The 11767-nt window shown below is 44.3% G+C and overlaps 1 protein-coding gene across 1 annotated transcript; it reads left to right on the top strand.

Annotated features, from left to right (window-relative positions):
* Positions 1 to 3946: 3946 nt before the first annotated feature.
* Positions 3947 to 10643, top strand: RPS14 (ribosomal protein S14). The gene is made up of 5 exons (XM_006927988.3): positions 3947 to 4105; positions 6630 to 6780; positions 7385 to 7546; positions 9419 to 9495; positions 10522 to 10643. Exons 2-5 carry the CDS (start codon positions 6632 to 6634, stop codon positions 10587 to 10589), a joined length of 456 nt encoding a protein of 151 aa, XP_006928050.1. The 5' UTR covers positions 3947 to 4105; positions 6630 to 6631; the 3' UTR covers positions 10590 to 10643.
* Positions 10644 to 11767: the final 1124 nt, after the last annotated feature.

Here is an 11767-nt window from a genome sequence, read left to right on the forward strand (position 1 = left end):
TCTCTCCCTCTCTCTCTCAAAAATAAATAAATGTAAAAAAAATTTTTTTTTAATTAAAAAAGATACAGCTATTCCTGGTTGCTGCAAGAAAGAGTATAGGGTTGCCGGGGGCAGAGATGAGAGGAAATCTTTTTTTTTTTTTTTTTTTGCACACTTTTACATATCTGTTTATAGTCTCTTTATTCTTGTGAAAGCACTTAATATTCAAAATAACAAATAAAATTTTAAGTATTTGTAAAAAAAAATGTTGTAGTTCTCTACTATAGTTGTGGGAAGATGTCCACAATGTTGAGGGAAAAAAAGGTTACCAAATGGCATACAGAATATGATTTCATTTACCTAAGACTGTGTGTTTTATGATAAAAATATAGATATAGACAGTTATTTCTGGAATTATGCTCCAATTCAATAATGATAATTTGATAATGGTGTTATTCCTAGAAGAAAGAATTTAGACCAGCACTCTTCACAGAGCTAGAACAAATAATCCTAAAATTTGTATGGAACCAGAAAAGACCCAGAATAGCCAAAGCAATCTTGAAAAAGAAAACCAAAGCAGGAGGCATCACAACCCCAGACTTCAAGCTATACTACAAAACTGTAATCATCAAGACAGTATGGTACTGGCACAAGAACAGACACTCAGATCAATGGAACAGAATAGAGAACCCAGAAATGGACCCACAAACGTATGGCCAACTAATCTTTGACAAAGCAGGAAAGAATATCCAATGGAATAAAGACAGTCTCTTCAGCAAGTGGTGCTGGGAAAACTGGACAGCGACATGCAGAAGAATGAACCTGGACCACTTTCTTAAACCGTACACAAAAATAAACTCAAAATGGATGAAAGACCTAAACGTAAGACAGGAAGCCATCAAAATCCTTGAGAAGAAAGCAGGCAAAAACCTCTTTGATCTTGGCCGCAGCAACTTCTTATTCAACACGTCTCTGGAGGCAAGGGAAACAAAAGCAAAAATGAACTACTGGGACCTCATCAAAATAAAAAGCTTCTGCACAGCGAAGGAAACAATCAGCAAAACTAAAAGACAACTGACAGAATGGGAGAAGGTATTTGCAAATGACATATCAGATAAAGGGTTAGTATCCAAAATCTATAAAGAACTTATCAAACACAACACCCAAAAGATAAATAATCTGGTGAACAAATGGGCAAAAGACATGAATAGACACTTCTCCAAAGAAGACAGCTGGATGGCCAACCGACACTTGAAAAAATGCTCAACATCACTCATCATCAGGGAAATACAAAACAAAACAACAATGAGATACCACCTTACACCTGTCAGAATGGCTAACATTAACAACTCAGGCAACGACAGATGTTGGCGAGGATGAGGAGAAAGAGGATCTATTTTGCATTGTTGGTGGGAATGCAAGCTGGTGCAGCCACTCTGGAAAACAGTATGGAGGTTCCTCAAAAAACTAACAAGAGAACTACCCTACGACCCAGCAATTGCACTACGAGGCATTTATCCAAGGGATACAGGTGTGCTGTTTCGAAGGGACACATGCACCCCCATGTTTATAGCAGCACTCGCAACAATAGCCAAAGTATGGAAAGAGCTCAAATGTCCCTCGATGGATGAATGGATAAAGAAAATGTGGTATATATATATATATATATATATATATATATATATATATATACACACACAATGGAGTATTACTCAGCAATCAAAAAGAATGAAATCTTGCCATTTGCAACTATGTGGATGGAACTGGAGGGTATGATGCTAAGTGAAATTAGTCAGAGAAAGACAAAAATCATATGACTTCACTCATATGAAGACTTTAAGAGACAAAACATATGAACATAAGGGAAGGGAAACAAAAATAATATAAAAACAGAAGAGACTCATAAACATGGAGAACAAACTGAGGGTTACTGGAGGGGATGGAGTGGGGATGGGCTAAATGGGTAAGGGGCACTAAGGAATCTACTCCTGAAATCATTGTTGCATCATATGCTAACTAATTTGGATGTAAATTTAAAAAAACAAAAAATAAAACAAGTTAATAAAATAAAATAAAATAATGTGGTAAATCTATACATGGAATACTACTAAGCAATTAAAAATGAATGAATCTATTGATATATGTAACAAAATGGATGTGTCTCAAGAGAATTATGCTAGGTAAAAAAAAAATCTCAGAAGGTCACATACTTGTGATTCCATTTATATAACTTTCTTGAAATAATGAAATTCTGGCGCTGAAAAATAGATCAATGGTTTCCAGAGATTAGGGGTGGTGGTAGAGATGGAGGGGCAGAGAGGTGGATGGGACTCTGAAAAGGCAGCACAAGTAGGTTTTGTGGTAATGGAACAGTTCTGTGTGGTAATTGTGATGGTAGCTATACAGGTGTACGTGTGTGATACAATTATATAGCACTCTATGCATACATCGCAATCGCTTGTTTCCTGTGATTGTGTTTTATAGTTACGCAAGATGTTACCACTACGGGAAACTGGGTGAAGAGTACATGGGAACTCTCCCTACGTGTTTTTGTGATTTCCTGTGAATCTGCAATTATTTCAAAATCAAAAGTTAAAAACTATATAGCAACATCCTATAGCATAATGCCAAAAGCAAAATAAAGGTGATATATATATATATATATATATATATATATATATATATAACACACACACACACACACACACACACACACCTGGGTATGTATATGTATTACATACATACGTATTTAAAATTGTAAACAGTGTTTGTCTTCGGATGGATACTTGTTTTTCTTTTTACATTCAAGTGACTTCCAAATGAACATGCATTAATTTAAAAAAAAAGAAGAAAGAATTTAGAAATGATTTTTACTTTTTTCTATACGCTTTATCATGTGGATCGTTTATGAGCACAGATTTTTTTAGCCATTGGGAAAAAATATTGCAAGGTTATTCTCTTTTCTTTAAAAAAAAAATGAAGTGCCTCCTGGGTGTTGTATGGAAACCAATTTGACAATAAATTTCATATATTAAAAAAAAAAGGAAGTGGATCTTCTGTACGTATTTGCATAGATCATGTTTGGAAAGGACGTACACCAAGGTGTTAATTGTGGTGGGTAAGACTGTCACTGGTTTTTTTCTCTTTTGTCTTCCTTGTACTCTCCTTTGAGAATGTTTATATGTTTCTCTTTTATAGGTATTCTGTAATTAATTGCTTTTGTAAAGGGGAAACTTTTTTAAAAAGGAGGTCTTTGCTAAACTGAGTTAAAGCTGTTCAGTGGCACCAACTCTAGTGAAGAAAGGGCTATATGTTACCCTGTATAATCGCTAATTTTGTTCAAAAATTTCATATATATGCAATATATGTAGTCTATTACATGGGCCACACACACACACACACACACACACACACACAACCTATTTCTTTGCCTTTCCTCATATCTCCATCTATACACCTCCCAACCCTTCAAGGTCCTTCACTATTAGAGGGATACATGGAAGTAGCTATCAAACATACAGTCTTTGAAGTCAGAAATCCAAATCAGCCACAAATGTGTAATCTTGGTTAACATCCTTTATCCGTAAAAGAGAAATAAAAAGTTATCTATTTGATAATTTTGTGAGGATTAAATGAAGCAATGCATATAAATCGCTCAGCGCAAGCTAGTATATAATAAATATTGAATAATTTATCCTTATTTTGTTCAGGACATAGCCAGCCGTCCAGTCTGTGATGAAAGCAGGCAATTGCTGCTATTGCCCTCCGCGCCACGAGAGGCGCTGCCGCCTCCGGGCCGACTAGGCCCGGGGTCAGGATGGAAGAAGTCAGTCTAGGTGCGGCCGCCACCATCTTCGCACAAGGGCCCGCCTCGCTCAGCAGATGTAGCTGCTTCGTGCAGTCTCAGAGGCAGACCCGCTCGCAGCGACACCCTGCCCCTTGCCTCCTTTAGCGCTCTTTTAAGTAAACCGCCTTTCCCGAGGGCGAGTCTTCAACTCCTTAGAAACGGGCCACCGGCTTCGCTCCGTGACCTCAGACGTACACTTCCGGGAGCGCGAACGTGACCCGTCGCCCCGCCCTCTCTCGCCCTCTCTTTCCGGTGGCGGAGTCTAGCGAAGACGCGCAGGTAGGAGGCTTCAGCGGGTTTAATCGAGTGGCATCCTGAGGCAGGGGGACCCATCGGGGTTCGGGGCGCTGGGCTGGGGTGTTTCCGCGGAAGCCGAGTCAGGTGCCAGGCGAGAGGGGCGCGGCCGGCCGACCCCAGACCCAGGTTCGCGCCTGGTCTCGGAAGCGGCGGTCTTGTCTCAAGGAGGAGCTTGTGAAGGGGAGGGGGTTGAGTGTGGCTACAGCCCTGAAGGCCCTCGCTCCGCGCTGCCACCACCGTTCCGTTTAAGGGGCCGCACAGCATGTTTGGGAAGGACCCGGGACCCTAGTCCGATGTGGCTTTTCTACTCCGCCAGCTTCTTGAGCGGTCGTAGGCCGGGCTCCTAATCTGTAGTTTGTTTCCTTGTTTGGGAAGTAGGATTAACTGTCGTCCGGATTCCGTGGGGGTTATGGTGGGGATTCAGGGACGGAATCAGAAAAAACGGCCTTGTGTTGGGTGCTCCCTGAACCCGGTTGAGGGCTAGGTCTGGCACGTCGCAAGTACTGGGCGCGCCTTACAAAGCCAGAAATTAAAGGTAGAGAAGGATGTACGTCAGTGTTGGTTGAGCACCTGCCATGCGTTTATATATTCTGTAAGGACCCGTCTCATCACCACCTCAGGGCGGCATTTGTGGGGTGGCCACTTTAGGAATTCGTATTCATGCTTCCTGATGAATCTGATCTGCTGAAGTTCTGATCTGCTGGTCTTTCTGGGCTTCTCCAGGCAGAACTTAAAACTTTTCCTGTGAGCACCCTTGGCCCCTTCCTTAAAATTCTTACTCCATTGGATGTAATTTGAACGTAGGAACAGTTACTTTGTACATCTGAGGCCTACACATGTGCTTACTGTGGTCACTCCCCAGACCTTGTATAAGGAAGGCACTGGGGAGATCCAGGAATGCAAGAGACATGGACTTTCTCGGGTCTGGAATGGTGGTCCTTCATGGAATAAAAGCATCTTGGCACGGGGTAGAAAGTGCTGGACTGGGAGTCGGGGCACTGATTTTTAAGTCTGGTTTTGCCACTGTCTTTACGAACCAAGGCAGGGCCATATTTGTTTTCATCCGAAAGGGTGCAGCCTAAGTCACCTGAGCCCTTCTGATTTCTAGTGTCTTCTGGAAGTGTTAGGGAATTGTTCGGATTGAGTGTCAGGAGGTGCTTTGGGCAGAAAGTAGTCCTCTCTTCGCCTTCCACTTACCCATACTTGCTTTTCCTCCTTTGATGGAATAATTGCACTTCCATTACATGCTATGTCAGATTAGAGTTACTTGATTTCGCTAACACTGAGTCTTTGGGATGGGGCTTTTCCATTAGCCTTCCAAAAGGATATGTTTTATTGCCTTTAATGCTCGATTCTAGTAGAAGTTTAAGAATTTGGTTCTGAGCACTTGGGTGGCTCAGCTGCTTAAGCGTCCAACTTCGGCTCAGGTCATTGATCTCGTGGTCGTGAGTTTGAGCCCCACGTCTGGCTCTGTGCTGACAGCTCGGAGGGGGGAGCCTGCTTCGGATATTGGGTGTGTCCCGTCCCCCCCTTCTCTGCCCCTCCTGTACTCATGCTTTGTCTCTGTCTCTTAAAAATAAGCATTTAGAAATGTTTAAAACATTAAAATTAAAAAAAAAAGCATTTGGTTTTAATCAGTAGTGGAAGGATAGCAGGAGATGAATTGTCAGAGGATGGGAGATAGCCCTTGAACTGGCTTTTTGGAGGGATCTGGTACAGGATATAGTAGGAGATGAAACTAGGGAACTATGTGGGTGAGGGACCCTTGAATTCTAAGCGTAGGAGTTAGTGCAGAGTTCAGGCAGCAGGTGTCTTCCGTAAAGGGTCTTCAGCTGTCACCAATTCATGGGTAGGTCATTGGTCTTGGCCTTCTACTAATCTTTCTGAATGCAGTCTTTAAAGTCTTTGAGCCTAACCAGTAAATGATACTTGGGGTCCAGGAGACCAGAAGCCCTCGTGGTATTGGAAGTGTTGTGGAGTGTAGACTAGGAATCCCTTAACCTGGTTCTCATCACTGCTCTGCAACTGACTTGTTGTGTCACTAAACAAATTTTTAAAAATTTCTCAGGATATATATTGTGGGCTTTAAGGCCCAGGAAGAATTGATTACCCGGGTTTGCAGAGCTGTCAGTTGAACTTGGAGGTCTCTAGGGATCTAAGCCAGTGTTTTTCGCGGTTTTGAGGCCGAGTTGGTAAAAATTGGAGGGATACTTGTGGTCTTGCTGCTAGAACTCTGGGCTGCTTAGCAAGTGCTATGATCTGTGCTTTAAGTAAATTCAGGGGAAAGGTTATCTCAAGGTACTTTGCTTCTTTAGCCACCAGTTGAACTCTCCTAAGTGCAGAGAGAAGTGAGTTTAGGCAGAGATGAGATTGCACAGATTCCCAGGGTGGAGGGAAAGAGACACAGAGGAGCAAAACTTGGAGATTTCCTTTAATAGCCAGGAAAAGGTTGTGGAAACCTCTTGTCCATTGCTAACTTCGGGATTTTTTTTTTACTTCCTTTCAGAAATGGCACCTCGAAAGGGGAAAGAAAAGAAAGAAGAACAGGTCATCAGCCTTGGACCTCAGGTAGCTGAAGGAGAAAATGTGTTTGGCGTGTGCCACATCTTTGCATCCTTCAATGACACTTTTGTCCATGTCACCGATCTTTCTGGCAAGTGAGTACCTGGGTGAAGAGGTACAGACCAAACTGGCAAGGGTCTGGGGGAAGAAATTCTCCTGGAATCGGGTGGCAGTTTAAGGGGTTCTCTTGAAAGAATTAAAAAGTTCAGATAAGGAAACGTGTTTGTTTAGTCACAAATACTGTGATTTCCCAGGCATTTGAGTTACAAGAAAGACGTTCCCTGCCCTTGTGTCCTTAAAGTGTGGTGATCCGTGAATCCTCAATCTGTTGGTACTTAGTAGGAGCAGTGGTGGACTGGAAGTCAGCTCTACGTACAGGTTCTGGCCACCATTAGCAAGAGTCACTCAAATCCTAAGATTTGGTTTTCTCATAATATATACGGTGAGGTTAACGTCTACGTCATGGGGCAATTGAGAGGATTAAATGTAAAAGTAAATTTATATTGTTAATACAGCGTCCCATTCATTTGGGTCTTTGAACCCCATCAAGGCAGAACCCACGGCCGTCGTGTTAGAAAGGATGCATATTCGAGTTGACCTTCATCTTCTGCCATACCCGAACTGTGGCACTCATTAGGATGTGCTGAGTACTTAGAATCCTAGTTGCGTGAGCGGAATGACCGTGAGCTTTTGTTCTAGGGAAACCATCTGCCGTGTGACTGGTGGGATGAAGGTGAAGGCTGACCGAGATGAGTCCTCTCCCTACGCTGCCATGTTGGCTGCCCAGGATGTAGCCCAGAGGTGCAAGGAGCTGGGCATCACCGCTCTCCACATCAAACTCCGGGCCACAGGAGGAAATAGGTACGTGAGTCGGGGGCCGGGAGCCGGGAGGTGAGGTCTCTGGGCATGGATGCCAAAGCACCTGGATTTGAGGCTTGGTTTTTCTCTTGTGACTTTGCACAAGACATGTTAAGTGTGTTCATATTTAGTAGTTGGTTGCTGCACCACCGCTTCTGCTCCCTCCTCCCCAACTTTGTTGAGCACTCGCTGCATACCAGGTATTGTGTTTGGGGTACTAGAAAAGAATGATGGAAAAGAGTAGCTATCACCTCTCGTCTCCCGTATAGAGGCACCTAGGCTGGTAGGAGAGTCTGACTTTAAACAACCTAAGCAGGGGCGCCTGTGCTTCCCATTTGTGGCAAGTGCTAGGAAGTAAAGGTATGGTGTCAGGAATGGGAGTTAGTGACAAGGTGTAATTTCAGCTAAGACCTAAATGTGCCAGGAAGTGGTCCAGTGAAAGAAGGACAGGGAGAAAATATTCAGCAAGATACAGCTGCAGTGGAAAAGTCTCGAGTGGGAACGGACTTGGCACATCTGTGGGAAGAGTGTTGTGAATTGTGATCAGAGAGCTAGGCAGGAGCAAGCTCCTGCTGGGTCTTAAAGAAACAGTAAAGAGCTGGACTTCAGCCAAAGGTGGGGGGAGCAAAAGAACTTTTTAATAGTAATGACCTGATGAAATTGGGCATTTTTAAAGTTTATTTATTTTGAGAGACAGCAAGAGTACTAGCCAGGGAAGGACAGAGAACATCCCAGGCAGGCTCTGTGCTGTTAGCACCCCATGAACCATGAGATCATGACCTAAGCCAAAATCAGGAGTTGGTGCACTTAATCAACTGAGCCACCCAGGTGCCCTGAGATTGGACTTTTTTTTTTTTTTCCCCCTTCTCTTAGAGAGGCAGAGCTTGGTGAGGGAGGGGCAGAGAGAGGGGGAGACACAGAATCTGAAGCAAGCTCCGGTCTCTAAGCTGTCAGTACAGAGCCCGAAGCAGGGTGCGAATTCACGGACCGTGGGACCATGACCTGAGCTGAAGTTGTACACTTAAAACGACAAAGCCACCCAGGCACCCCAAGATGGGACATTTTTAAAGATGACTGCTGTGTTGGGACATCTGACTGGCTCCGTCAGTAGAGCATGCAACTCTTAATCTCAGGGTCATGAGTTCAAGCCCCACATTGGGCATAGTGCTTGTGTCAAAACAAAACAAAAACTATGGCTGCTGTGTGGACAGCAGACCAGATGAAGTGGTCCACTGAAAAGATGTTAGGGTCTTGGTTTGGGGCAGGTGGAGCAGTTGGAAATGAACAGATCACCAAAAAAGAATTATAGCCTGTGGCAAAAAGGGACAGTGCTTTAAATGGGCTGCAGGCAGGGCAGAGCACAAACTATGACCCAGGGGTCAGAAAGTATGCAACAAAAATCATAAGTGGCCCACTAAACCTTCAGTATTTATTGTTTGGGGGTGCCTGGATGGTTCAGTCGATAAGTGTCCATCTCTGATTTCAGCTCAAGTCTTTAAAAAAAATTTTTTTTTAACGTTTTATTTATTTTTGAGACAGCATGAACAGGGGAGGGTCAGAGAGAGGGAGACACAGAATCTGAAACAGGCTCCAGGCTCTGAGCTGTCAGCACAGAGCCCGACGCGGGGCTTGAACTCACGGAGCGCGAGATCATGACCTGAGCCGAAGTCGGCCGCTTAACCGACTGAGCCACCCAGGTGCCCCGATTTCAGCTCAAGTCTTGATCTCAGGTTCATTGAGTTCCACGTCGGGCTCTCCACTGTTTGGCCCTTTAAGGAAAGTTGCCGATTCCTTAGCTAGAGGGTTGTGGGATCTCAGAAAGAACCCCTAATGAGTTGGACAAAGCTTTTCTTAACATAGATTCTCATTTCCTAGAACCAAGACCCCTGGACCTGGGGCCCAGTCAGCCCTCAGAGCCCTTGCCCGCTCAGGAATGAAGATTGGGCGGATTGGTAAGTGTCCCCCTTCTAGCTAGCGTTTGGATTTACTTTGAAGTATTAACCCCAGAAAGCTTGTGATGTACCCAGTGGATGCAGTGCTTGGTCTGGGGACTGTTGGCAATTAGGATTGTTAATGGGGGCTGCAAGAGGCACCATATGACAGAATTTCTCCCTGAACACCCCTATCACCTGTTGTAAATGTCGACCTTCTCTTTTACATTGGGACAGCGCAGTTTGATTTCTTAACCCCAGTGCTGCATACTGCCTGGTGTATAGGGTTTGGGACAGTGGCTGGTGGAACTGATAGGAGATGAATTGTCTATCCTTTATAGTGTCTCTTAAGAGAGTTGGCATTTTGTGTAGTCTGTCTCCTGAATTGTAGGACCATCTGTATCCTTGGTCCTTGCCTACTAAGTATTAAGAGTACACTAGTCATTGTGACCATGAAAACTGAATGCAGGGAGTGGCAACTCCTGCGGTGGAGAATCACAGCAAATCCCCTATATCTGTGTAGTGCCTGCCCTCCTCACGCCTGTGATCTCCTGATCCTTTCTAGCTCCTGAGAAGGTGTTAGCCTTTTCCTGTTTCTGTGCACATGGTCGCATCATGTACTGATCCCTCGATCTGGTGGTCCAGCCTTTTCCTCTTAAGGTTTTATTTTTTTTCAGCATGTTTTCAACCTTTTACTGACTGGAAAGAAGATAGTGTTAGGTTGCCCTATTTAGTAGGAGAATCTTTTCACTAGAGAGTCAGTGGGCTGGATGTCAGAAATGTGATTTCTCGCCTGCTTCTGACCTCGTATGTAAGTTGTATGCGTTTTCTGAGCCTCAGTTTTCCCTTCAGAAAAATGAGTTCAGACTACATCGGAAAATTTGAGGAAGCAGCAGATGGGGCAGTCCGCATCCGTGTGTTATGTATGGAGGGTTTATGTGGGGAGCAGCAGGATCCACTGTTGGTGTGTTAGGCCACTGGTCTAGGGAGGCCCGGACTCCTTCCCATCCGTCTCTAGGCAATGATATTTTCTCTTCCTCCCCACAGAGGATGTCACCCCCATCCCCTCCGATAGCACCCGCAGGAAGGGGGGTCGCCGTGGTCGCCGTCTGTGAACAGGATTCCTCAAATTAATGTTTTCTGTTAATAAATTGCCTTTGTGTAAGCTGTTTCGACTCCAGTCTTCTCTCCTTCGTGTAGAGGCCACCCTTCAGGGATACTTGGTTCTCTCCTCCTGGCTCCATTTGACCAGGGGATAAGACTTCTGGGGATCACAGGTGCAGGATAAAGCAGGAGGCCTTTAACAGATATATTACTGCAGAGGATACGGTTCCTGCCAAACAGGAACACAGAAGATACTGGTTGGGCCCCTGACACTTGACAGGATAAGCCTGTGTTCTGTGAAGTGACTTCCTGGGAGGAGGAGCCTAAGGAGAGGCGAGGTACCTGTGTGCAGTTGGGTGTTTTCCACTCTGCTGGTTGTGGCATTGTTGCCTCCATCATCTAAAGCAGACCAAGACCTTAGAGACCTTGTTTTGAAAAGCAGATGTTGGTTCCAAAAATGGACCAATTCTTAAAGAGCCAGGGCAGAGTGGAAACTGTTGAGCCGAGTGTAGCCTGAGCAGAAGAGGAGCCTTCCAGACTTGAGCCATATATAAACATACGTGGGTGTCTACTCGCCCCCCACACCTTCTGTGCAAAATTGGTAGTGCACTCTGCTGCGTCTTGCTTTTTCTCACTTGGCAGATCTTGGAGATTGTTCCACATCAGTACATAAAGTACATAGAGATTCGGTCACCCCACAAATACACACTAAGCCCTATTTTCATCAGTGATTAAAAAAGTTTTTGCTCTCCGGAAGCTTGCATCCACCTCCGAGGACCCAGTGGTACCAGATGGTACAGAGTGTTCTGCAAGAGATTAGCATAGGGCCCTGTGATGGTAACTGCTCCACTGTTGGGTGGCTAATTAAGCTAGAAAGAAGAAAATGTTACTAAGAACATTATAAGGAAGAGAGAAGACAGTTCTATGCGTATTTATTGAAAAAATCCACGTGAATTGTCCACGCAGTTCAAACCTATGCTGTTCAATGGTCAACAATACTCTAGACGCAAGATGATGAGAGCACTTGAACTCTGATACTCTTAAGAAACCCGTAACCCAATTAGAGGACATTCTGCAGAATGCCAGTGCTTGAGTCAAAAGTGATGAAAAACAAGGATAGAAGACCAAAGGAGATTAGACCTAACTAATGCACCATTGGATCCTGAACCGGAAAGGACGTTAGCGTGAA

The sequence above is a fragment of the Felis catus genome, chromosome A1 (genome assembly GCF_018350175.1).
Source record: "Felis catus isolate Fca126 chromosome A1, F.catus_Fca126_mat1.0, whole genome shotgun sequence".
Taxonomy (NCBI): Eukaryota; Metazoa; Chordata; class Mammalia; order Carnivora; family Felidae; genus Felis; species Felis catus.

Bases quoted from the DNA above. Each gene is read 5' to 3' on its own strand.
- RPS14 (XM_006927988.3), top strand. From the start codon at position 6,632: ATGGCACCTCGAAAGGGGAAAGAAAAGAAAGAAGAACAGGTCATCAGC. The intron at 7,547-9,418 runs GTACGTGAGTCG...CTCATTTCCTAG, and splicing joins CGGGCCACAGGAGGAAATAG to AACCAAGACCCCTGGACCTG. The intron at 9,496-10,521 runs GTAAGTGTCCCC...TCCTCCCCACAG, and splicing joins AATGAAGATTGGGCGGATTG to AGGATGTCACCCCCATCCCC.